This window comes from Cebus imitator, unplaced genomic scaffold (genome assembly GCF_001604975.1).
Source record: "Cebus imitator isolate Cc_AM_T3 unplaced genomic scaffold, Cebus_imitator-1.0 Scaffold60, whole genome shotgun sequence".
In the NCBI taxonomy this organism is placed as follows: Eukaryota; Metazoa; Chordata; class Mammalia; order Primates; family Cebidae; genus Cebus; species Cebus imitator.
Window position 1 is genome coordinate 5,948,236 of NW_016107375.1, and position 27,856 is coordinate 5,976,091.

The 27,856-nt window shown below is 43.3% G+C and overlaps 1 protein-coding gene across 4 annotated transcripts; it reads right to left on the reverse strand.

The window, feature by feature from the left end:
• SLC14A1 (solute carrier family 14 member 1 (Kidd blood group)) lies at positions 1-25,733 on the reverse strand. Of its 4 annotated transcripts, XM_017529714.1 has the most exons (10): positions 25,322-25,733; positions 24,583-24,646; positions 18,558-18,714; positions 17,806-17,995; positions 14,285-14,413; positions 12,022-12,214; positions 9,364-9,511; positions 9,010-9,144; positions 1,911-1,960; positions 1-564 (listed from the first exon to the last, which is right to left on the reverse strand). In XM_017529714.1, exons 3-10 carry the CDS (start codon positions 18,691-18,693, stop codon positions 391-393), a joined length of 1,155 nt encoding a protein of 384 aa, XP_017385203.1. In that variant the 5' UTR covers positions 18,694-18,714; positions 24,583-24,646; positions 25,322-25,733; the 3' UTR covers positions 1-390. The 4 variants fall into 4 exon arrangements, with proteins under 4 accessions (XP_017385203.1, XP_017385204.1, XP_017385201.1 ...); XM_017529715.2 differs by lacking the exon at positions 24,583-24,646 and having other exon boundaries at positions 25,322-25,552; XM_017529712.2 differs by lacking the exons at positions 24,583-24,646; positions 25,322-25,733 and adding an exon at positions 21,605-22,298.
• Positions 25,734-27,856: the final 2,123 nt, after the last annotated feature.

The window sequence follows — 27,856 nt, forward strand, 5'->3', positions numbered from 1 at the left end:
TTAGTTGGTTTATGGGGTTTAATTTTTAATACTGTTAACATCATCCAGCTAGTGAAACACCAAGAATATCAATAAATAACAATAGTTTGTTTTTACTTCCTCCTTCTGTTGGAGCACTTTGACTTTATATGTGTTCCAGTCTGAGTGCTAAGCCCCCACTGGGCTTTCCAATTCCATACAAGAGCACATCACCTAGATGTGGCTCTCATATGCTTGAGGATACTCCTGGAGTTGAAAGGAAAATGCAAAATGAGCATAAGAACAGATCGCAGATGCGTTAGTATGAAAGTTGATACTCATGGAAAACAGCAGTTTGCTGAGATCCTGGAAGTTAGCTGGAGCAGTCAGGCAGAAATGACTCGTGACCATGGCTGCAGATGGGGCTTATTCTCACAAAGGGCTTTCCACTATCCTTTTCTTGGTTTGCAGGTAGAAGATACGGTTTTCTTCAGGATAAGTAACTTTACTGAGGGGCATCTTGTAGATGTTGGAATTTTTTGTGGTCATGATGAGGAACAATATCGTGGCCAAGCAGAAGGGCCAGGTACAAGCTGGCAATCCAATCTGGGAAAGAAGAGAAAGCCACATACTCCTTTCAGATCCCATCTGACAGCTGGGCTGCACAAAGCATCCCCCTCTACTCACATTCAGCCCAGGGGGATGAGCCACTGGGGACACTGCGGTGGATTCTGTGCATGCTCATGGAGACTGAGTCTACAATCTCAGGGCACTGAGCAGTTGGAATGTTGACATCCATTCTTTAGGGTAGTCACTTATGTCTCTATCTTGTATGTCTTTCTCTCCCTCTCGTATATTCAGATTTCCTGTCCCAGATGTGCCAAGAGGACACCTGACAGACAGAGACGACACTTGCAAATTGCAGATGGCCCCTGACCACTCGTCATGTATGCAAGGCCTTCTATGATTAGTCCAACCCACAGTAACCTCTCTAATCTTGACTTTTGCCTGGTCTAGGTCTTAGACTTGACTTACTTTGTTTCTTTCCATTCTGTTTCCCAAATAGACTCTAAGTTCCTTGAGGGTAGGCCCTCTTTGTGCTGCCCATGGAAACACACAATTCTGAGCACACACCATTGGTTAGCTCTGGCCAACGCATGGACCTCTGCAGGGTGTGATGGAGTGTAGAGGTATCCTAACATGACTGTACATAGAATCATCTGGCATAGTTAAAAAAACATATGTTCAAGCATCATACAAGACCTACTCTATCAGCAATACCAAAGGACAGGGCCTAAGGCTCCATATTTTTCTGCCTTCCTAGTTGATTCTGATGTGCAGTTTGCCCATTTGGGTCCATGGACTGATGCCTGTGAACCTTCTTTGTTGACATGTGAAGGGCTCCCTGTGCTCTGATATACCCTCCATCATGCATGGCTATAATGGCACTTTGGCTTTCTACCAGAAAGACACTCTGTCTCCTTAGGGACCCTCCCAGATAAAATCTCCATGCTGCTGCCAAGAGGGCTAGATGCTGCCTTGAATCCTTAGCAGCCATGACCACGTCAACATGGACTGAGCTATCAGAAACTGGCCCGGCATCACCTGCAATGGAATATCTGGCTTTCTGGTTAAGGGAAAGATATCCTAAAGTCTACTTCTTATCACTCAGAGTTAGCCTCTGAACTTGATAATATATTATACAACCTAAGTTTCATTTTTTTTTTTAACCAAGCCATCTGATATTTGTAACATACTGGGTGATTGTGGATTAGACTAAAATTTGCTGTGATGCTGAAAGGCCAGGCAGCTCCAGCAGAAGGGAGAGCAGTGTTTCACGTGGTCATGGGTCCTGCCACCGGATGCCACCACAGTGGACTTCAGGAGCACTTCTCATATAATTGAAAGCTTGTCAATTATGCTAATAAAAAGTGAGATTAAAGCAAACTCACCCCAGCCATTATGTTTGCCATCCCGACTCCAAGATAGGCCGTGAACAGGGCTATAGAAAAAAAAAAAAAAAAAAAAAAAAAGAGAAAGCGAGAGAGAACAATGCTTGGTAGATGCACTTTTAATCACAGGAAAGGCTTCCTTCCAATATAAATCACCTAGAATGCACAGTGCCCTGGTTACAAGCATGAGCCTAAAGTCAGGAGTCCTGGGTTCAAATCCTGGCTCTACCACTTAGGAGCTCCATGGACTCTGTTTTAACCCTCCATTTCCTCACCTGTACAATAAAAATAAGAGGAATATCTCTTTCATAGTGTTGGTGTGAACTTGAAAGTAAATAATGCATGTGTTTAGCACACAGTAAGTGCTCAATAAAGGTAGTTTTTTGTGGTTACTATTTTGTTGTTATTGCTGATACTTAAGGGAAAGTCCTTCCATGGCAACAAACTTCTCTGATGTTTTATCCAAGCATAGCTGAATTAAAATGAAACTTATGAATGTTTCTTGAGATAGCATGGTTTCTTTTTTTTTTTTAAGACGGGGTTTCACCATGTTGGTCCGGCTGGTCTTGAACTCCCAACCTCAGGTGATCCGCCCGCCTTGGCCTCCAAAGTGCTTGGATTATAGGCATGAGCCACCACGCCCGGCTTGATAGCATGGTTTCTAAACAATCTCTCTGCCTCTAGGATTCTCATATTAATGAACTGAATTCCTAGCAACAAAAAATCATAGTGCTTGCTTTGGCAGCCCATGTACTCAAAACCGAAACCAAACCATATATACCAAAATAAGAAGGAAAGAACAGAGAGCAGTAGGAACTGAACACAAACTCAGGATTTCTGCTCTTGATAACATCTTCTCCAATACCATTAAAATCAATGAATAGACGTCTTATGTTTTTATTTACTTTGCATGGCCAAAAAAATTTTAGAGTCAGTAATTTGAGTATAGGTGTGACTTTCCATGTAAAACAACAAAAGCAAAGATATCAACCAGCTAATTATCTATTCCTCAGTTTTGGTTGAAGAGGAGGCTCACAGAGGCTCAGGGAAGCCCTCAGATTTCATGGGGACAGCCTGAAGAATGGCCTTCATATAATGGCCACACAGCCACTTGGGCCACCAGAGCTCACCGTTAGACACACTCACCATCTCATCTTCATGTCTGGTGAGAAATCACATGAGCTGTCTTGGTGTGTGGGGATGTGGCAGGACATGGTGGGAGGGCCTCTGTGACCCTCATTTACGTTACCATAGACTTCTGTCCTTTGACTAATATGTTATCTTTTTATCCTGGTGTTCCTTATTCAATAGTAGATCAAATGTTTTCATGTCTGAATTGTCTCACACTAGCAGGAAGGGCTGGTCTTTGGAAACAGTACTGGTTTCAAATCCCAGCTCTGCCATTTTATTTGTTGTATAACAAATCACTGAATGTCTTGGAATCTAGTTTTATCATCTGTGAAAAGCAACTTGAAGATCTGCCTTACTGGGAGGTGATGAATCTCAAATGAGAGGTTGTAGTTCCACAAACACAGATGTGAATGCACCTCTTTCACCATGGGACTAAACTACTGCTCTGAGCAGAAGGGTGCTCATGGCTTGGCTTAGAAGGGTTTCTCTCCTCAGTCACATCAATTCCATTCATTGTTAAAGTTTCATTAATCAATTAATTCAACAACTATTCATTGGCCCTCTGCTAAGCACCGGGGCCCTCTGTCCCTGCTCTCATGAGTGCCCCCTCTGCCACAACACCGCCCTTGAGCACATGAGACCTTACTGCCTTCTCTCCTTTTGAGTCCCACTATGATAACCCAGCCGTTGAGAAGAATACAAAATGTGTTTACAGTTTCCACTAATAAAACAACAACATGGAGACATTCTCTGGCCATGCAGTTGTCCTGGCTTAGAGGCCAGATAAGAGCAGTGCCAGGTTCTGTTAGAGTTTCCCGAGTCCCCTTCCGGATAAAGTCACTGGGAACTAATGAAAAAACAGCTCTGTAATAAATATCTGCCATTTATTTACCTTGGCTGACAGGGTTGGTCTTTTGTTTGGCAGTATCGGGGTGCTGTGGACAAGCTGAAACTTGCTGTGGCATTTTACATGTGAGATTTGCTTGACAATAGGGGCTGGAGATCTGTCTCAAAAATCCATGCGCAGAGATTTAAAAGTCTGATTGTACCCCGCGGGGACCCAACGGGCACTGTCACACGCTGTTGGCAGCAGTGGAAACTGGTATGGCCCTTTTGGTGATGAAGTTGGCATCCATTGAAATTAAAATTGGCTTTCCCTTTAACCCATCAATTCAGCTTCTTGGAAAGAAGGTGAATCTTCTTTCTTACAAAAATGCTTGTACAAAGTACACAAGGACATTTGTACCAAAAAGATTCGTTGCAGGACTATTTGTAATGGTTTCAAACTAGAAGCAATCTGAACTTCCCCCAGCGAGAGGGCACTTATCATATAAAGTGTCTACACAGCCACCATCTCCATGGCCTTGAGCAGTGGAGGTTCTACACCCTGCAGCATGGGCCTCCCTTTTTCTTAGATACATCAGGAAAAATGCAGCTCAGGCCTGGGCTTCCACTCTCCGCTCAGGGACTCACCCAGACAGCTGATATCCTGAGGGAAACATGAGCTCCCAGGACAAGGAAAAGGGACATCCTAGGGGAGCAAAGACCATAAAAGAAGGACAATAAACCGAATAACCTACAGTCGATACATTTTTTTTTTTTTTGAGACAGTCTCGCTCTGTCACCAGGGAGGAATGCAGTGGCGCCATCTTGGCTCACTGTAACCTCTGCCTTCCAGGTTCAAGCAATTATCCTGCCTTAGCCTCTTGAGAAGCTGGGATTACAGGAGCGTGCCATCATGCCCAGCTAATTTTTGTATTTTTAGTAGAGATGGGATTTCACCATGATGTCCAGGGTGGTCTTGGTCTCTTGACCTTGTGATCAACCCACCTCAGCTTCCCAAAGTGCTGGGATTACAGGCGTCAGTCACTGTGCCTGGCCAATAAAATTTAATTAATGTACCAGAAATGAAGAACTCAATGGATGATGTGGTCAGCACAATGGACAGAGTCAAAGAATGATGGGGCTGATCAACTGAACTGAAGGGCCTCATGAAAAGATAGAGGGAAAATATTAAGAAAAAGTCAAGAGCTATGAAAAAAATAACATAAAATATTGCACTCAAATCCTAGAAATCACAGAAGGAGAGGGGAAAAAATTGAAAAGATGTGACAAAGTGAAAACTGATATTGTTCCCAGAATTAAGGAAAGATATGAGGGCTCGCACTGAGGGGACTTGAGTACCAAGTAGCATAGGAAAAAAAGCTACATCTAGACAGATAATAGTGAAATAAAACTATGTATATATCTAATATGTGAAGAGAAAATTCAGAGTCCAGAGAGAAAGATAAAATCAACTTTAACAAGAATCAGTTTCTTTTCAGACATCTTAATAACAATTTAAGGTATAAGAAGATAATGGAGTAGTTTTTGAAGCCAATTTTCAAAATATTGAGAAAAAATGTTAAATCTTGACTTTGGTAGCCAGCAAAACTAAAATTTAAATGAAGGCAGAATGAAGATATTCTCCAGCATACAAGGTCTCTTTGCTAACCCTCTTTGAAGAAAACAAAACTCTCTTTGCAAACCCTCTTTGAAAAAGTAATCCAGCAGGAAGACACATAAATACAGAAGGTTGCTGAGCACAGTGGCTCACGCCTATAACCTCAGCATTTTGGGAGGCCGAGGCTGGCAGATCACTTGAGGTCAGGAGTTTGAGACCAGCCTGACCAACATGGCAAAACCCTGTCTCTACAAAAAATACAAAAAATTTTTGTATCACTTGAACCTAGGAGGTGGAGGCTGCAGTGAGCTGAGACTGCAGCACCGCACTCCAGCATGGGGAACAGAATGAGACTCTGTCAAAAAAAAGAAAAAAGAAAAAAAATACAGAAGGTTCATATGAACTAAGTCAGAGTGAAGAAACAAGTTAATAAAGTTTACAGTTGCCTAAATAAGCAAGTATCACAAACAAAAACCCATACTTACAATTAATCCAAAATAAAAATTCTATCCAGTATCAATGGTTTTAGTAGTTGTTAGGGGGTGGGCCTACTCAGAGGAAGTAAAAGCAGGCCCAGGTATTAGTTGTATTTGGGGAGAAGGTACAAGTGTTGATGAACTTAAGAAATTGAGAGGAGAAAATAAACAAGTTTGATTCTTATTAAGTTATGCAAAGCCACCAGAAAAACTTTTTCTCAGACTTTTAAATAGTGCTTACTGAGTGCTAGACACTATCTATTCATTGAGTTTTACACACACATTAATTTAATCATCAGAACGACAGTGTGAATTAAATATGGTAACTTCCATTTTTTAAGATGGGAAAACTGAGCCATGGAAAGGTTAAGTAATTTGCTTAAGTTCATAAGCAAACACACTAGCAAGTAGCAGAACTGCTGGAATTCAATTCAGGCTATCTGGCACCAGAGTCTGAGCTCTTAACTAGCTCAGTATACTGCCTTAACCATTATGCTACACCAGTGGAAAAAAAAAACACACACACACACACACACACACATCTATCCAAGGGAAGGTGAGTGTGGTAGGAAGAATAATGTTCCCCAAAGGTGTCCACATCTTAAGCCTTGGAACCTGAGACTGTGTGACCTCAAATGCAAAAGGGACTTAGCAGCAGCTGTGATTAAGTTAAAGACCTTGAGATGGGGAGAGTATCCTAGACTATTGAATGGACCCAATGTAATCACAAGGATCCTCATAAGAAAGAGGCAAAAAAGTCCTTTCTAGGGAGTAAGGTGGAGTGTTTCCACTTTCTGTTGTATACATTTCTATACAGATTACATTTTTATTTTGTTTTATACAATAAACCTGTGCTGCTGCTTCTATAATTGAGAAAATGTCAAAGATATTCCCATTTGGGGAAGCACATGTCAAGAGCTTTGGCTTCGTCCTTCTCCATGGTCTGCCAAAATCTCATCACCGTCTCCTGTGCTCAAGGTGGCTTCTCCTTGATGTTGAAGGACATGCTCAGGCTGTCCCCAGGCTGGCCTGCACCACCCTTTCCACCAAACGGAATTCCTCCTCTTATTTTCTAGCATTTATGGAAAAGCCCCCTTCTCTAGGAGGCACTTTGTGATCATTCTGAATGGAAATGGCCCCCTGGAGAATCCTGTACTGTGGACTTCTCCTTCTTCTCCCACAAAGATTGCATGGTGTCCCTTGGGCTCCCTCCCTTGCCTGGCTTCTGCCTTCTACTGTAATGCTCTGTCCACAGGAACTGCAGAGGACCTAAAGCTTCTAAATCACTTGCTCTTCCTGGTACTGTCTCAATTGTATCATGTGTGTTTAATACATATTTGTGGCTATGGCCCCCAGAAAAATAAAGGTATGCATCCCAAATAAAGGTTTGAAACCCCTAACGAATCTCAGAATAAAGCTGAAAGGTTATAGGATAAACATTCTAATCCAGCTGAACTCAGGTGACTACAGCACCTGTCCATAACCCTCTCCTTTACCCTAAGCTTGTGAACAAATATGGAGAAGGAGCACAACATTTAAACAGAACTGTTAGGTGAAATAACTGAGTAACAGTAAAGAATTTTACAAAATGACATCTACATGGCTATACCACAGCAACCTGAGTTGTTACCTTTGCTATAGCATCAAATCAAAATAGAATGGGTCTTTAAAAACCACTGGTATCATCCTATTTTCTGCCAGTGCAGAAACCTATTCTAAACCTTGCCTGATACATGGTCCACCATTTTAATAACTGCTTAGATACCTTGATTAATCTGGTGATAAATTGACTATAGACATATGTTTTCACTAGATTAGAAATAATTTCTCCACATTCCACTAACCTTCCTTTTTGTTCCCAAGGGATTCACATTCTCTCCACTCTAGAAGGTTATTTTAAATGCTTATACTTTTGTTGAATTAGAGATGCCAGAGGCTATGGGTGAATGAGCCTCCATTCACAATCCACCTGGGACATCCATTAGCTTTTCAGATTTAAATCACATGCAGTCTGTTTTCACCTAAGAGGTTGCGCTGAAGGCCTGAATGCTACAAAAGGGAAGCAGAGGAGAGCAGTCGGATAACTCTGGAGGTGAATGGTAAGTGTGGGTTCTGGGTGTGAATTTACCCCTCACTGCCCAGATGCCCTGCAGCATATCCCTTAGCCTCTCTGGCCTCGGGACCCCAACAATAAAGTGAGAAGGATGGAGTGGAAGTCTCCAGAATGCCTTGTTGCTCTGACAGGCTGAGTCTGGCAAGAACACTGGGGGTCAGAAAGGATTAATACAACAGTTCTTGAAATGTGGTCCCAAGAACAACAGCATCAGCACTGCCTGAGAACTTGTTAGAAGTGAAAATTCTGAGGGTGCGGTGGCTCACGCCTGTAATCAGCACTTTGGGAGGCGGAGGCGGGAGGACTGCTTGAGCCCAGGAATTCAAGACCAGCCCGGGCAACATAGGAAGACCCCGTCTTTATTGAGCTGTGTTCATGCCACTGCACTCCAGCCTGGGCAACAGAATGAGACCCTTTTTCAGAAAAAACAAACAAAAAACATTCTTCCCCCCCACCTCTAACACTGAATCAGAGACTGAGGAGGGGTGGGGGAGGGCAGCAATTTGTGTTTTAACAGGTCTTTCAGGTGATTCTGATGCACTCTCAAGCTTTAAAACGGCTGGATTACTGTGATGCTCAAAGAGCCAAATGTAATCAATTCTGATTGACTAGGGGATGTTGCTCTGTATTTAGCTGGCGTTATTTCCCTTTAGTTTCTTGGGTCAAACAACTATTTTGAAGAAGGTAGGACAAGTCGTTTCTATCCTCCCAAACATCCATATTTTAGTATGTTAATATGAGTCAACAGGCTCTTGCCTTCACAATCACCAGGGAGGTAGGCAGAGGCGACTCAGAGAAGGGGTGTTACTTGTCCTGTTCACACACTTAGACAGCAAGTGGCCCCAAGCCAGACCCCTGGCCCTGATTTTTATTGCTTTTCCTTTATTTTGATCCTGTAGTCATGAGCAGCCCTCCCCAGGTGTGCGGGAGACTCACCGCAGCCAAGAGCCAGGATGTGGGTTTGCCAAGTGAGCGCCATGAACATTCCTCCCATTGCAATGCAGGCCAGAGAGCTGTTGAAACCCCAGAGTCCAAAGTAGATGTCCTCAAATGGGGCTGCAAGACTGAGTCCTGTTAGACAAGACAGGAGGGGTCAGAGCTTAGGACTAAAGGCAGGATGTTGTGGAAGGAGACTGAGGGTGGGCTTGCAGGTTAGCAGGAAGCATCCCGAGAACTCCCATTGGTCGGTAGGAAGCCAAGACCGCAAGAAAGATCTGGAGCACAGGAGATGCCTGAGACTGCATGGGATGGAGGAGGTGCTTGATATTTGGTAAGGGCCCTTATGCTCACCTGCTGCTATGCCCAGCAAGGATCCAATGGCAGCATGCAGGCACATGAGTGGGGAGGCGAGCAGGATGGCTCCCAGGAAAATGCCCCCTGTCCACGGATTATCACAGCCGTAGATCTGACCAACCCCCACTGGTATAGATTTCAATAACTGCAAAAGAAATTTTAAAAAATGAGGCTGCCAAAACAACTGGAAACCCCCCAGGACACCCACAAACTCCTACAATGTAATTTTAGACTTGACATACCTTATCTTTTTCAAGAACAGTGTTACTGCCTTTTGAAATTCTCTCTCTCTTTCATTACAGAAAAATCCCAGCCATTCTTCAGCTTTATCCCCAGAGACACACCAGCCCTTCCCTGGTGCATGCCATGCATGCCTTCTCAAAGCTCCCCCTGCGGGCTCTCCTGCTTGCACTGACACTTGGCCTTGGTCACCAATAAGCTCCCAGTGTGATGCCACTCACTGGTCCTGGCTGTGAGGATCTGCCATGCTTCCTCCTGGGGATGGCAGGGACCACAGCTGATACTTCTTTTGCTTTCAACTGTCCGTCAGTGCTGAGGACAATCTATTCTATCCATGCATCCCTATGTTCAATAGAGACATTATTATCACCATGCAATTTGGATGCTTACACTAAAGCCAGAGACCCCAAAGCCAGGCTCTTATCCACAATTTAGAAGCAATTATTAGCAAGTTTGTGAATTTACTTTTCTGTCTTTAAATGGAACATGTATTCATTTAAACCAAGATATCTTTAGCTTATTCTAGTTATGCACAGCTGTCAAGCAGGTCTCAAAACACAAAAATACATGGAAATGTCACAATTCTACTTCCTGGCTGAGGCCTGAATTTAGTTATTCTGTTCACAGAATGGCAGTTCTCAGGAGTGAACAAGGGTTTGGCCGCACCTAACAAGTGATCATTCTTTACAGCTGAGCTTCTGGTAGGGCTAGGATAGGCATAATTAGCCACTGCATGTCCCTTTTGAGCAAGGCTATTTACTGAAAGATGTTTTCCCCAGCTCCCATCTTGCCCTCTCCGCCATTTCTAGGTCATATGTGTACCAAAGACCTTTTGGAGGCAGTGACTCTGCCAGAGGCAGCCCCAACTTTGGCACAAGGGAAAGTGTCTTCTCCCGTATATTAGGCTGAGTCTAACACCGGCTAAGGGCACTGACCATAGTGTGAGTTTGCCTCTATCCTAAGGTAGACTCTAAATTCTTCCAGCCCATGCTGGGTCTTCATGTCTAAACATTTGCTATCTCTATACCAGGAAACTTGGCAAAGATGGCATAGGCTTTTTTTTTTTTTTTTTTTTTTGGACTTGACTGCAGGACTCTGTCTCAGGTAGCCATGGGGTTGGGGTTGGTGCTGATGGTGGGCTGGTCGTTCAGAGTGAAGAGAAGGACAAGGCTTCCCCTGCCCCAGATCAGCACTGTGCAGGAGAACTTTCCGAGGCGATGCCATAGTCTGTATCTGTGATGTCTAATACAGTGGGTTCTAGCCACGTGTGGCTGTCAAGCACCTGAGATGTGGCTGGAGAGGTTGAGGAACTCAATTTTTAATTAATTTACATCTAAATTTATATAGCCACGTGGGGTTGCTGGCTCCTGTGTTAGATAGTGCGGTTCTAGATAGCTTAATGCTATTTTATACTGTTATTTTTCATGGGTAGTTCTAATGAATCTTTGATTTTCCTTCTGAATTATTTCTAGGTGCTCCCTCTCATTTTCTGGCAATAAGCTAAAGAAAAGGTGACTTGAGCTCCTCCTGTGTTTTGATCACTCAACGAAGAAGACAGAAAAGGGTGTTTCATAACCCGAAAGTGGGAGAGCACATTGAAAAAGGTAAGGTTTCTTTGGTTTTCTTCCAATTTCGGGTGTTCTCTTGTTCTTGACAATCCAGAAACCTTAAGCAGATTCATTATACACCAACAGGAAGGGCTGGAATTTGATTTGGGTTAACTAGGTTTTAAAAAATACAGGATCTCTTTATCGCCATCTTTAAAGAGATACATAGAATGCATCCCTTGATATAGCGCTTCTCAAACTCTGGCCTGCATCACAATTTGGGGAGTTTGTTAAAACAGGTTCCAGGTCCCACCCTTAGAGATTATGACTTAGAGTGTCTGTTTGGGTGTTTAAAAACAAAATTGCCCAGGTGATTCTGATGCCTATCAAATCTTGTGAACCCTAAATTATTCTACATGTTCTATGGGCTATGCCATAAGGAAGAGCAGAATAGTGAGGTGCTGTCATGAGCTCTAACAGTAAGCATCCAGTTTTTTGATTGGAGGAAGTAGATTGTGGAAGATTTAAAACCAGGCTGGAGGCCACATGCCTTAAGGGCTGGCTCCTATCACCTCACCCCCAAGCTTACGATAGAGTGACTCCCAGTGGAACTACACTCTGGGGCTAGCACTGTAGATGTTTAGAGTAAAAGGCAGAAAAATTAGCTTGACTAAATAATAATTTTAAAAAAACCCCTTAGATCCCAATGCTCTGGAGTAGAACAAATGCCTTAAATGGCAAGATGAAGGCAGAAAGGCCACCATGGTTCTGAGCATCTAGGAGACTCTGACATCCATGGACAATGGACTAGGAGGCCATTACGTATCTTGGAGAGCCAGGGGGAATGTGAGAAGCCAGTGTCTCTTACCTCCAGGGCACTTAGATCAGACCAGGAGATATTTGGCTGTGAAGTTACAGGTATGACCAATTTGCCTGGAAAGAACGGATTGTAATGTCCTGTGGCTGAAACGTACATTGACAATGCCATGTTGAAAGGGAGGGTGAAGACAGGGAGGTCCCATCTGATGAGCACAGAATTCAATGCGCTTGAGAAAATTGGGCTAAAAAAAGAACAGAGCAGAAGAACATGCATGTGACAAACCAGGCCGACACACGGAATCGCTATACTCCAGAGGGACTTTGTTTCACCTGCCAATAGGTCCCTCACATGTTGTGCTGGCAAATTTGCCACAGAAAGAAAACTTGGGATAAATCCTATTATAGAGACAGTAAATATTGCATAAAGTAAAAACTCACCTCTCAGCTTATTTGGCTTTTGAAAAATTCTACTTGGAGTTGCTCAGAGTGAGCTATATATTGAGATTTTAAAAATAATTTTGAAGTACTTATTACATACAAAATAAAATATTGTCTACATAGTTAAAGTCCCCGTTGTACCTCCTCTTGCTCTTATGTCCCTCCCTCCCCACTAGGGGCAGCCGCGATCCTGAATTTGGCATATATCATTTCTTTCTTGTATCTATCTTTGGAAAAGAGAAACAATTGTTCAAGGATGTGGGTAGTGTGAGCGAGAGGAAAAAGATCTCAAGAGTGTGCGTCCTTGAGCTGTTGATAAATTGCATGACCTGGGCAAGGCGCGTCTCCTCAGTCTCCGAGCCTGTAAACTGGGGGGCTGGGCTGTATGGTCCCCAGGTCCCTGTAGGCTGTCATTTGTTGGCCCAATCAAGGAGCCATCACTTAAAGACCAGAACTCCCATTTTCCTGGATTGTAGAAGGGAGTGTGGTGAGCACTTGCAGGCGAGGCCTCCTTCCCATGAACCTATTCTTCAGAGCAGGTCCCAAATTACCTCTTGAGGAGGCTGGTTCTATAGGTAGGTCCTCATCCACATACCCGTGGGTGCAGCAAGGGTGAGTGGCCCTTCTGCAGACACTGCCCACAGCAGGCTGTGCTTCTCATTTATGTGCATATTAGTATTTTATATTTAATTGCAATATAGAAAGAAGGAAATCTTTGTTTCCAGAAAAAGGATTTAAGACAATATCAACATAAAAACTAGTTTGAAGGATTCGGTTTTGAAAAAAAATGAAATTCCGTGGAAAAAAATTTTCTAAGGGAGCCTGTAAACTGGGGGGCTGGGCTGTATGGTCCCCAGGTCCCAGTGCTGGGGGGCAGGTGGGTAAGGAGAATTCACGTAGGCACAGTGGTTCTCCCAGCATCACCTGGGAATGTGTTAGAAATGCAAATGATCAGGCCCCACCCCAGACAGACTAAATCAGAAACCCCGGGGATGGGGAGCAGGTGCCTGTATTTTAACAACCACTGCAGGTGATTCTGATAGTGCTCAAGTTTGAGAAGCAATGATGAAGGCAGTGGGTCTGAACTTAGGCTATACTGTAGAGTCACCTGGGAAGCTTTAGAAACTCCCAATGCCCAGGTGCTAACGCAGACAAATGACAGCAGAGTCTTGGGAGGGAGGAGTTAGGTGTGTGTGGGGCCATGTGCATTAGTGTGTTTCTACCAAAAAGACACCTGCACTCGTATGTTCACTGCAGCACGGTTTCTGCTCCCCACGGAAGTGTCAGTGTGCAGCCAGGGTTGAGAACCTCTGGTTGAGAGGTATTGTTGGATGTGTAGCCACATCAGACAAAAGGCCAAATAACTGGTTGTAAGGAAATAAACATCTTATAAAATGGTTGTTTCTGTTTCCGACAGAATCTAAAGGAATCCAATTTTAAATTTACCATTTTAGCCATTTTCCCTCCTCTTCCCTCTCCTGCTTCTCCCCTTCCTTCTCCCTCCTCGTCACCCTCCTTCTCTTTCTTCTGTTCACTCTGACCAAGCAAGGAGGTTCTGGAAACTGGAGTGCAGTGATGCAATCATAGCTTACTGCAGCCCCTAACTCCTGGGCTCAAGTGATCCTTCCCCCTCGGCCTTCTGAGTAGTTTGAACTACAAGCGAGAGCCACTGCACCCGGATAACCATTTTAAGTGTGCAGTTCAGTGACATTAAGAATAATCCCATTGTTGTACAACCATCATCACTATCAATTTGCAGAAAATTTTTCATCTTGGAAAACTGAAACTCTATGTCCATATGAAAATAATGCCCATTCCCCACTCCTGCCATATATTTTTTTAAAAAGGCATTTTGAAAACCAGTTGTAACTTACCAAGTCATGGACATAGCACATATAGGGAATAACAACCACCAGAAATAGTCTCCGTTGTCTGAAAAGACGGCCATGAGTATTCCCACCAGGGTAGCATTGTAGCCATAGAGCCCAGACGCTATTGATGACCTGCGGGGCAAGAGACACAGCACGGACATTTTCTGGGTGGGCTTTGGTTGCACTTGCACATAAATAACACTCGTAACTTCCAGATCATAATCATATTAAAAATGAGATTATATTTTGAAATGTATTTCAAAATCTATATAAGTATTTTACAAATACTAATAAAGACATGAAGTGAAATATACATAGATAAAAATATAAATGTGCATTTGGATCTGTGGTCCCCAACCTTTTTGGGACCAGGGACAGGTTTCATGGAAGACAATTTTCCATGCATGGGGAGGGGGGATGATTTCGGGATGAAACTGTTCCACCTCAGATCATCAGGCAAGTGTTAGATTCTCATAAGGAGCATTCAGTCTAGATCCCTTGCATGCGCAGTTCACAATAGGGTTTGTGCTCCTAAGAGAATCTAATGCCGTCGCTGATGTGACAGGAGGTGGAGCCCAGGCGGTAACCTGCCCACCGCTCACCTCCTGCTGTGTGGCCTGGTTGACAGCAGGCCACAGACTAGTACCCGTCTCCAGCCCAGGGGTTGGGGAAACCCTGAGATAGAACGACTCCCTCCACAGGTGTCACGGCTAAAGACAGGTCTACAGTGGCTGAGAGAGGAAAGGGGAGTTTAGCAAAGCAACCTGCTCTGTTTCCTTTTAGCCTTTCCTTTGGAAAGTTATTCTTTCTTTTAAATCAAGAGCCTCTGACTTGAATAGCGCCTTTAGCATATGAAACTGTTTCCTAAGTTTGATTTCTCTGTGAGAGATACAAGATTCCTGAAATGTAAATTCACTTTCATAGTGCCTTTGATCTTATAAACATTCATCTTCCAACTTAGCATACATTTTTGTGTTCTGATGCTTCTATTTTGTTATCTCCAGATGTACATTCTAAGTTATTACAAAGAAAAACAATTGCTTTTCTCTTACTTGGAGAAGTACCCCATTTAATTATGTGGATGTTGAGCACCCATTTCTTTCTGAGGTTGCTTTTTGCTTAGTATTCAATCTCACTTCTTCCCAGTCTTCTCCTTCTTCTACTCCTCCTCCTCCTTCTTCTTCTTTTTTAAATTGAGGGGGTATGTGTGCAGGTTTGTTACATGGATATGTTGCATGACGCTGACTGAGGTTTGGGCTTCTGTTGAACCCTTTACCCAAATGTTGAACACAGTACCCGATAGGTAGCTTTTCAACCCTTGTTTCCCTTCCTTTCCTCTTTTGGAGTCCCAGATGTCTACTATTTCCATCTTTGTGTCCATGTTTACTCCATGTTTAGCTCCTACTTATAAGTGAAAACGTGCGGTATTTGATTTTCTGTTACTATGTTAATTCACTTAGGATAACGGCCTCCAGATGCATCCATGTTGCTGCAAAGGACATGATTTCAATCATTTTTATGGCTATGTAGTAGTTCATGGTGTATATGTACCACATATTTTTATCTACTCCACTGTTGATGGGCACCTAGATTGATTCCATGTATTTGCTATTGTGAACAGTGCTGAATTGAACATGTGAGTGTAGGTGTCTTTTGGGTAGAACAGTTTCCTTTCCTTTGGGTATATTCCCAGTAATAGGATTGCTGGGTCAAATGGTAATTCTATTTTAGTGCTTTGAGAAATCTCCAAACTGCTTTCCACAGGGGCTGAGCTAATTTACATTTCTACCAACAGTGTATAAGCATTCTACTCTGACCAAAATGGTCCTGGTTTCATAATTGATAACTAGAAGCCCCCTAGTGAGAAATGGAAGAATTTCCATAGACTAAGCTCTAATGCTGACAAGCCAGGTCCCCCATAGCTCTGAGAGTTGACAATGTCTGGTGCAGGATCCATTTCACAAGGGCCTGGCACTCAAGGGTGATGTCTGTAGGGGACGGGGGAGTAAAGAATGGTGAAGTGAGTGGGTGAGGTCTAATGCTGGGCTTGAGCAGGAGGTGCTACAACCAGTGAGCCACACTGCAGGGGCTGGTACAGGATAGCGTGACAGCTGCTTCTTGGCTTGTGTCTAACTGGGCCAGGAGGCACCGTTGCAACAGGCAAGATGATGTCACATACATTAACCCGAATGAACATTAAAGGCGGGACTCCCTGTTCAAAAGTTCTTTGTCTCCCTTAAATAATCCTTGAGGGCATATTGGAGGTGATGCAATTTGCAATGATGCAACCCAGAAACTGGGACTACACATGATGACAATGGAGAGCTATGCAGACTTGTCCTCTCAACAGCTGACTTGGAGATGTTAATGCTTGAATCTGATGAGTGGAAAATTAATGGCAACATCTATAAGTTGTGGAATGCCATAGTTAAAGCCACAGCAAGACTTATATTTACTTACAACAGAGGATTGCCATTTTAATGAAGTCTTTTCAGACCAAGGAGAGTAAAACATTTGAAACTAACACATATACATATGACTTATCTTCTAAGTAATATCTGACAAAAAATAGTTGATCATGTTTCATCAGAGCAAAAACAATAAAGGAATATTCAATATGGCACAAATCTAGATTCCATCCCCAAACTGAGAAGACCTTTTCTTGGCTTGCATTGGAACAGAGTTTAACCTAAGCTATACAATTCCCTTCTACAGAAAGCAAATCAATCTCCTTGAAATTGATGGAAAAGTGAACCATTTGCTAAGTCTCTCCCCATGGACCTCTTCAGGCAATTTGCAGGGAGTGTTACAAGAGCTTGGTTGTGTGATGACCACATAGGGGATTATGCATTAATCCCAGACACCTGGAATACTGGTTCCCTCCCTGAAGGAACTGGCTAGTGAGGAGCTGTCTACTGTCCTGGTGAGAGACAGCTCATCACTTCTTCAATGACAGATCAATTTATAACGTACATGCTACTTTTAATCTAATGCATGTATCAGAAGACTTGCCGAGGCTTCTTAAGTCAGAATCTAGTAACTTGGAATTTATAGTTATTCTTTTCTCCAGGAGCTAAGCTGACCTTTGCATTGTCTATGAAGAATGAGTTTGCCAAACTCATCATGGCAACAAGCTATAATGGGGGTTATTAATTCACTAAAACTTTTCCTGAACTCATATGTACTTTTGCTCGAGTAGAATGCTGACGACAAATAATTTTATCAATTTGTATTGAAGAAGATTCCTTCAGAATCTCTCCAGGGAATTACTTGTAGTTTAGTTCTGGTTAGCATGTAATGCCATAAGAATCTAGTATCATTTAGACCAGACACTTCTTCAGATATCAAAAGTAAGAGACTGTAACTGATTCTCTGACCTCTGACTAAAGGCAAATATAAAGAGTTCTGTGGACTAAAGGTTGTTTCTCCTGGGAAGGATGTGGCTTTATTACTGTTGCCCATAGTAACTGGTCAGCCTCTGTGTCTTAGAAGGGAGCTGAGAAGTCTGGAAAGGGTATACCTACCTGTCCTGGCTGAGCAAGAGGGCCATCAGAGTGGAGACCACTGTTGCCAGCCAGCCAGTGAGAGCCCACCAGGGGTTCTGAACAAGAAGTCCCACCAGAATCAGGATTCCACTGATGGGGTTGTTGACAAACACCACTTGGGATATGCCCCGAAGAATCCAGTTGACGAACTGGAGCACCACAGGTTTGTCTGGAAGGGATGATATAAAGCAGAGCTGAGGAAGCAGCCAGCTGACACTCTCCAACCACAGGCCCACCCTGAGCAAAATCAGCAAAATCTCCTGGAAGTCAAACGTATTTTTGATATTTCTTTATTTCTTTCTCTCTGAATGCTTTGTCCCTTTAGTGGCACCCAGATCCCTGCATCTATCTACCATATGCTCAACTCACACGGCCCCTCCTAGAATCTAAGCTCCTGAAAGCATCGAATGCACTTATTTATCATGCTTACAGGCACAAACTCTGAAGCCAAAGGAATGAATTTCCAATAGTAAATTTAACTTGTAAGTACTGAAACTACAAGATGAAGCCAGGTGCCTTCTTCTAATATGAGCTGGGCCCTGGCCACTGTCTGCATAAGAAAAAAAAGTTGGAGAAGTTTGCAGGTTAAAAGATAAAAAGTAGAAAAACGGTGAGTAAAGAGATCTATAAAAAGTTGGACAATGTAACTAAAAATATAAGTAGAAGTACCAGGAAACCATTTCCCCCAAAGCTATTTCTCCCGTCTTTCCAAAAGTTGAAAGCATAAATACCTTGAAGCCAGTTGGCAAGTTCTTTCATATCACCGGTGACATAGCCAAGAGCTTTGGGGAAGCACCTTCTCCCTCGACATGGTGAAACCTGGTTTTCACCCCTGTCCACTCTAACCATAGTGGGGCTATCCTCCATGGCTATCTCTTCCTCTGGCTCCTTGAGGGAAGGACAGAGTTCATAAGTATCCCTAAAGCAGAGCCCTCCAAATTAGCCAGCTTTGGGCCTGGTTACAGCAGAAGATCTTGACCATTATGTTCCATAGAACTTAAGAGAGCACCATTTTCCTTCTGAAATACCACCACAGAGCTTATTGCCCAAACCCAAATCCCACAGTACCTTTGTCATCAGTGTCTCTAATGCTACCATGAGAAGTTTATGGTCTTTAATTTCATAATGTTCAGTGTCTGGTCCAACAAACATTTACTGAGCACATATTTCCTGCACTTATGGAGCTCAGTCTAGTTGAGAAGACTGAAAAACAGTTAATGTCAACAGAATGAGTGAAATCATGGAAAGAGCTAAAATCCCGTGCTTAGGCTCCACGCTGTCAATTAAGGATCAAGAAATCATGTTATGGAGTAGCCTCGTCACCAATGCAGGCTGATCAGCTGCTTGTCAAGACAGGCAGCCTTTTGAAATTAAGTTTTTATTTTATGAAAATTTTATTTTTAAAAGATTGAAAGGGAAGAAATTTTAAAAATTGAGTGTGTTGACACTGCCTCCCCAACCTCTGCTAGTCCAAGATTGCTTGGATTTGTCCTTATGTCATATGACTGCCTCAGATAGTCTTTACTTTTGGAATTTGTTATTTAAATGTGTAAAACCAGGCAAGAATGCTGTTTCACCAAGGTAGAGAAACTGGGACAGATGGAACTGGACAAAGCTGTTGAAAACCAAAGAGCTGTAATCTAAGGATTGTATGATAGAAAAATGTGCAGGGCATAATTCTAGTAAACACACCTCTGGAACTTATGAACACTGTAACCATGACTGTGTTCACTATGGGACCATTCACTTCTCATGATAGATTTCTTTTTCTGCAAGAAAGCACCAATATCACCAGAATTTGGTACCTGGAAGACAAAAATGATGATTTCATAGTGCTGATGGTAGACACAAAAGAGTACCAGTGGCATAATCCCAGAGGCAGGCTGAGGGAGGAAGCCAATGGCAAAACCACCTTGAGTGTGCAAGAACAGCCAACAGCACAGCCAGGTCAATTGGGAAGCAGGGAAACGCCAAAATCATCAGACCCTGGAAGGCATAATTGTGGAATGTTGAAGCCACAGCCATATAAGACACCACTACATGAAGAAACACTGAAAGCCCACGCAGAGACACCAGCCTATCTTCTCCATGTTACCAGGCTGTGATCAAATGGTCCTCATGGCTATTTCTGGCCCCATCATTGTTCCATCTACCATATCTAACAAATAGCAATGAATAGATAGTAAGTTATATCTATTTTAAAAAATTGAACTCTAGCTTTGGCTTCTATTAATCCCAGTAAGGAAATCAATATGAGTAACTGATTTATCGCTAGCAATTACATTTCAATTGTATTACCTCACTACCCAACTAACCATTCTGCTTTTTAAACAATGATGAACTATTAATTGTTGCACAAAAAAAGCAGCTATTTACACACTGCATTCCAGACCAAGGTCATTTTGTCTTGGCAAAACAGTGTTGACACCAACATCTGTGTGACTTGCAATGAATCTTGGCGGTCAGGAACCAAAACTAAGTTCACATGGAGCTGAGTTGGCTCGATAGTTAAAGATGAAACATTGTATGAATAATTAAGCACCTATGAAAAGTTACCTTTTATTTCATAATCCGTCAAAGTGGTGGCTATCATTTATTTTCAGATTATCTCCTTCAAATTTCATAGCTGAAAATATTGCTTGGTAAGCCCCTGCCTCTGCTGCAGTGACCCATTTTCAAAGCCATACCAACTTATGGGAGGCATCAGGCTTCAGCTCAGGCAAGGACTAGCAGCCCAAAGACATAACTGCCTTCAGTTTCTGGAACTGAATCTATGAAGCCCTAAGGTGGCAGTATCAAATGCAAACACTCAGGTGGCATTTTCCATCAACTACCAAAGAAGGAACTTGGGCTGTTTCAGAACAAATGAATTCATGTTCTCAAAATTTCCAGCATATATTTATTTATTTTAGAGGGGTTTAAATATCCCATCACCTCAGAGATTTTAGAGATACAGATTCGAAACCTGATAATATAACTGGCCAGACGTGATTGAGAACCTGAATGGCCTGAGTCTCCTGTTAAGCCACCCAAAGTTAAATAAAGATTAAACTAGTTTTCTCTAAATCTGCAGCCCAACATATAGAAGACTTATTGCAATTTGTGAATCTAATTTCAACATGACTGGGGTGGGTCGTAGGGCTAGGATGTCCTGCAGAGAAGGGTCTTCTCATGACCTGAGCAGACAGTTGCTGCTGTTTTCAGAGTCCCCAGGAACCATTTATTCTGAACTGCTGAACCCTTCTGGAGCCCCTGGGAGCCCTGACTACTTGCTTCAGAAGTCAGACATGAGAACTCCTTAGGAGAAAATAACTTAAAGTTGTAGTTCACTCTAGAATTTTGCCATGCTAGAATATTTGCATTTCTTGGGGGACTTTAGGAGTCTACACATCCTGACTGGGAAGACAATTCAAAGCTGTGGAGCCAGGACCTTCTGCCGATGCTCAGACATCTTAGCCCCAGTGAAGCAGGCCATTAATTTCAACTAAGAAGAAGGGACAATAAATGAAAGGCACTCTAATAAAGTAGACACAGAGTAAATGTAAAACCACAGGTGACTTCCCCCCAGCTTTCTCATGGCTGTCAAAACTCCTCGGCTCAATGGTGCAGCCTCCAAACCAAGATGAGCACCGCAGGGCTTTTTGGACCAAGACCCCTGTGCTTTTGGCTCATCTCACAGCCAACCCCGACTTCCCAGGCTCTGCCCAGAAAACACACACCAGAGTTTGGAGCAGGCTCCCAGGTTCCCCGAGCCAGAGGCTGCATGAAGGAAGCATACCTGTTCATGCGACCCATCTGCCAGGGCCAAGCTTAGCTGGTCGATGCCTCTGCGCACTGCCTCACCAGCTTTAGTTCCAAAAGAGTCCTTCCAAACAGGACCATGACAGGCGTCACCAGCGCTGCCAATCAAAGACCGTCCATTCATCCTTCCTTTTTCTCAATACGTGACAAAGGGCAGAAATATGTGAATCAGTGTGACGTGTGCCCTAGCTCCAATGACCATGCAAAAGGCAAGCTGAGGGAGGCTGGAGCGCACCCCGCAGGCTCCTGGTGAGGGAAGACGTGGCCCCACATGGGAGACCTCTAACAGAGAGGGAGGACTTCCCCTTCACCAAAGAGCTCGCAGTGGGTGGAGGGACATCCAGCCGACTATGGATATTAAATGTTCATTTACTTTGCTTAAGGAAAAATAATAACAATGGCAAGCCATCCTACACGGAGACCAATGCCCAGATTTTGTTCTGCTGTGTGTCTCTGCTGGTGGATCTGAAGCCGCCTGTTCCAGAGGGGAGAATGGACTTCATGTTCTGAAACATTTGGGGGCAGATTGTAAAGGCTGCATCTTGGGGACCAACACCAACGCAACAGGTTGCTCTACAACAGGTTCCCCTGGTCTTGTTTATGAAACATGGGAAGAAGGATGCATGATGTGGGCTCTATTTTCTATAATAAGATACTAGCCACAGTTTGTATGCATGCATAAACCTGCTTTGAGAATCTCCTAAGTGGTGGGTTTTTTTTTTTTTTTTTGCCCATGCCACCACATCCAGCTAATTTTTAAAATTATTGTTACTATTTGTTTTTGCAGAGACAAAGTCTCATTGTGTTGTCCAGGCTGGTTTTGAATTTCTGGCCTCAAGTGATCATCCCACCTCGGCCTCCCAAAGCACTGGGGATTACAGGCATAAGTCACTGTGCCAGGCCAGGAACTCTTAAATTTGGAACATTACTTTGTTAATAATAAACAGTTTTTAGTTAAATTCTACAAATGTGGCAGCTTTTTATAAATTTCCTTTTTCCTTTTTAAAACTTCATTGCATCCAAGAATATCACTCTTTTTCCAGAAGTTTCAAAACAGTTGTGTGTGTGATATTTCTCTTTTTCTCCCTCTGTTGTTTATTCTAATTTTACTATTTTCTGCTGGCTTGGCCTGAAACCTGAAAACCTACTCTTTACCAGAGTGACTCAGAAAAATCCACAATTTTGAAAAATGCTTCTGACGTGTCTCAGGTAAAATTGTGGTGTGCATGTGTGTGTATTTGCCTATGGTAAACTAGCTGGCTAGTTCTGCACTAGTTCTGGCTAGTTCTGTGCCTGCGTGTTGCATTATGAATTTTTTTTTTTTTTTTTTTTTGAGACGGAGTTTCACTCATGTTACCCAGGCTGGAGTGCAATGGCGCGATCTCGGCTCACCGCAACCTCCGCCTCCTGGGTTCAGGCAATTCTCCTGCCTCAGCCTCCTGAGTAGCTGGGATTACAGGCACGCACCACCATGCCCAGCTAATTTTTTGTATTTTTAGTAGAGACGGGGTTTCACCATGTTGACCAGGATGGTCTCGATCTCTTGACCTCGTGATTTTATTTGATAAAGAACAAATGGTTAAGAAACCCAGTGCTAAGGCTCTCATGTTATATAAAGCTAAAAACAAAGAAATAAAGAATGAAGAATGAAAAAGAGACAGGCAGGGGTTGTCACATTCTCTTAGTGTAGACACCTTCCCCTTCTGCCCCTGCCTGGCGCCTGCCTTTCCCCTACCATAAAAATCACACACCTTGGAGAACCACTTCCTTGAGCCCAACATCAGTGTTTTCCTAGAACCAAGAGACTGGGAAATTTGAGAGCTAGGTAGGATTTTAGAGACCAAGTAGTTCAAGCTTTCTTCTTTTTTTTTTTTTTTTGAGACAGAGTTTTGTGCTTGTCACCCAGGCTGGAGTGCAATGGCACGATCTCAGCTCACTGTATCCTCTGCCTCCCAAGTTCAAGTGGTTCTCCTGCCTCAGCCTCCTGAGTAGCTGGGATTATAGGCATATGCCACCACACACAGCTAATTTTGTATTTTTATTAGAGACAGGGTTTTACCATGTTGGTCAGGCTGGTCTCGAACTCCTGACCTCAAATGATCTACCTACCTCAGCCTCCCAAAGTGCTGGGATTACAGGCATGAGCCACCATGCTGGCCCAAGCCTTCATTTTATAGAAGAGAAAACTGAGGTTCAGAGTGGGCACCATCCAAATTCACTCAGCATGCGGCAGGCAGAGTGGGTCTTGTGAAATAGGTCGGTTCTGGTGGTTCTTAATTTTTCGGTCTGGGGCCAGGCACATTAATGCCACCCAAGGTTCTGTTAAGCTGACAAATAAGTGAAGCAGCAGTTTCTGTGGGCTGGAGTCTGCAGCAGGGGCCAGGAGTAGGCAATGCAGTGGGCACAGACTGTCTCACAGTCCCTTTGAACTATTCTTGGGGTGGGGTTGAATAACCACAAAGAAAGGGCTCTGCCATCCCCAGTTTTACCCTATGCCCTTGCCAGAAGCAGTTACTGTCTGACAAACAAATGTCTCCTTGTGCCTCAAAGCGGACACATCTACAACAAGGCTTGTGTGTGCTAAAGTTAACATCCCAAGAATATTCTGGAAGCTGCACCTGAAGAGCTCACCAGCAGAAGTGGAAAGAACTTTTCATCCTCCAGATCACTAGTAAAATGAAGCAGTGCTTAGCATTTTAATACGAGGCAGTATCAAGATTTCAATTAAACTAATCTCCCCTATTTTATCACACGAAATAAAATGTATTCTATTGCCGGCATGTATTAGAAATGTGTGCAGTTGGAGAGACCTGAAGTCTTCAATTTTCCATGCCTCAGCTATTACTTTTAAAAATAATATGAAGTGTTGGCTATGAATATGGAAGAAAGCATTTAAACACTCATGCTGTAGCATAATAAACAGATCTTCAGCATTGGAACTTATTTGGTACTTACTATAATCTTTATTTTAGGTAGTTTTTGATTTTAAGTGGCAGGAGATGCCTAGTTTTCTTTAAAGCTGTAATCAGAAACAAAGAAAGCGCTGTCAGATATTCCTGTGTCCTGGTTAAAACACTTCCCTCCTTAGAAAACGCTACTCTCAGAAGTCTTGGTTCCACACATCAGAAAGTGCAGCTGCAAGGAAACTGCCGAATTCGTGGCTTCAGTTGTGACTGACTTGTTCTCCTGATGGGTGCACAAGAACATTTCCTTCAGCATGACGGCACACGCAGAGGAGTTCATAAATCCATCATTGGAAAGGGCCATTCCCAGTTGCCTACTTTTTTCTTTTGAGTCATGTAGACACTTGTCTCAAACTTATTTCAAGAACACAGTCTGAATTGTTATTTCAAGAACACGGCTTGAAACTCCTAATAGTGTCAATTAACTCAGAATCATTGATCACCTTGGGTGGACACCTCCCTGCAAACCCTCTTCCAAATCAGCTCAGGTGCTGCATGCACCTTGCTTCAGAAATCACAAATAAAGCATGCCTTTGAGCTTCCAGGAAGAAGCCTGCGGCTTTGGTAAATTGCTTTCTAGTCTATCAGAACTCTGATTTTGCTGCTTCTGATCAAGTCTGGCAATATAAAACATTTTCTTTATTAAGAAAAAGAGAAAAACTTAGGACTGTGAAGACAAGCTCCAAATGGTGAATAGTGGGAAATGAAAAGAAATGAGTATGAGTACTTACGCCACTCTAGCTGGCTTCCTGACGGCAGAAGGTAGTGGCTGATAAAGATTTGCCCGGCTCCACAACAAGGAAGAGTGCGTCCCAGGAGATAGTGCTGGAGGGAGGCACCTAACAGTTATATACCCAGAGCCCTGCTCTGCTCTGTGTGTTTGTGGGCTCAGCTTTCTCCTCCCACTGCAGGCACCAATGCCAAAGCAACACCAAGGAACTGGTCCCCTGGCTTCAGTATCTGGTGTCTCTCTCTCTCTCTCTCTCTCTGTTCTTGACATGGTGCCAGCTGCTTTGCCATTGTTTCCATGGCATTCCAAGATCTTTGACCAGCAAGAATCCTACCAAAATGCATCTTTTTCTTCTCCTGTTTCCTCTGGCCCCCTACTCATGTTTTTGGAAAGATTTACAACTGAAAAAAGGATCAACGGTGTTAAAGTAAAAACCATGGGGCAGGTTTGCTGCCGTGTGGACTTGGAAGCTAAGTGACTGCCCCTGGGGTAAAATTTTCTTAGACTTACTTGACACAACTTCTGTACAGATATAAGACTCCAGTAAGAGCCTCAGGGTCTGTTGGGAGGGTGGGGAAGATAAAGTACATGCAAATTGTTTTCTGTAAGCCAGGCACCCTTTTCTCCAGTGAGGAGAAAACAAAAATATCAGTGTTTCCCTGGAATGTCCCTCTTTTCAGTTGAGAATGCTTGGACATACTCTGCTGCCTCTTAAAAGTCAGGAAGCAAACATTCCATAGCAGGGGGATCTAAAACTGAATTAAAATATCTCCTTCTTCCTCCTTCTTTTTAAATTTCAATTTTGTGGCTTGTTCTATTATGGTAAAAATCTAACTGAAATGTACTTTTATGAGCACAGAATTAAAAAAAAAAATGTAATTCCACAGCCAGCCATGCAGATATCATAGGTCTTCTTTCGTCTGGGTCTCTCGTCTGCTTGGATGTGCAGATAGTACTTATCAGCCTTCAGCAAGGTGGCCTGTGGCTAGGAGCTCTCTGGCTCCACCCACTGGACACATGCCAGACCACAAGTTCCTTGTCTGCTTGGGACATCCTTCCTCCAAGGGCCTCTGGAGCACTGGGGCCTGAGGGGAAACCCATAGGTCCAGGTTTATAATAAGAGTTTTGAGGTTCAGGCAGATCTCCTTCCAACATTTTTTCCCTGGTAAAAAAAGGAGCAAATAAGCTACTAGGGTTTCCCTAAAGTAGAAAAATGAATCACCAGGAGACAGTGTGAGTGGCCTGCTTTGGGAATGAAAGGAATCATACGAGTGTCTCCACGACTTCCTTATGCAAATGGGCCACTGACCCTGATAGAAATAATCAGCGTAGTGAGAATGATAAGAATTGCCACAAATGGTTGAGCATTTGCAAAAATCCTATGTTATACTATTGTCCCCATTTTGTAGATGAGCAAACTGAGGCTCAGAGTTTAAATAACTTATCAAAGTCTGACTCAGCCTTTGTACTTTTAACCACCCTAGTGCTGTCCAGTATTTCCAACTTCTGCCCATATGTTTGCTTTTCATTTATTCATTCATTCATTCACTCAGCCATGATGCATATTTACGGACCTCATCCTGAAGCTGCTTCCACACGACACCCATGCAACCTTCTGCCTCAGTGGCACTGGTCAGCGCTGAGGGTGTGTAGTGAGTCTCAGGCCTTCTTGGAAAAACCACCTCCTTCTTTACCCACCCTCCCTCCCTGGCCTTTCTCCTGGTCCCTGTAAAGCCACACCTTAAGTGGGGGTCACAAAACACAGCCTTGCCATATTGCATGCACAAGGCAGTGCAAAGCACATGGAATTTCAAGTCGGATAGACCTGAGTTTGAATACTGGCTTTTCTCTGACAAGCTGTATGACCTTAGGCTTGTTACTCACTGTCTCTGAGCCTCAGATTCCTCAGTGTAAAGTGGGATAACTTTACTTCCTTTATAAAGTCGTGATGAGGGATGACGTCTTTAAAGCACCATGCTGAACATGTAGAGGTGCCACCATTCTGATGCCTGCCCCTCTTAATCAGCGTTGGTGTTCCTTGGGAATTTCCAAATGGGACATTCCTCCTGGCTTCAATAAGGGGACAAGCTTCTCCTTGGCTTTGACATTAGAAGGGGTGCAGTTACGTGTACAGAGGAAACCATTTGCTTCATTCAAGAACTGTAAACTAGGTAGGTTTCTGATGCAGGGCTTGCCAAGTTCTCACACTGCAGGATCCTGACATGCCAGGGTCTGCTGCCTCCCTGTTGCTGTAGACAACTGGGCGCTCAATATTGTGTGCATACATGTGTCCTCGGTGCTTTTAAGCAGCCTAATTGCACAATACAATGACCTTTTCTCTGTTATTTCTACAGTAGCTCCTTTATTATTTCCAGAGAGTCATTTGCTGAGTATTTATGCCCTAACATTGTCTTTCCTTGGTCTTTCCCATGCATCTCCTCTCTGGGTGCCCCTCTCTGTTCTTGTTCCAAGTGAATGTACCTTCCAGCACTCTGCATAGAACGATCACAAATCAACATACAAAAAGCGGCTCTTC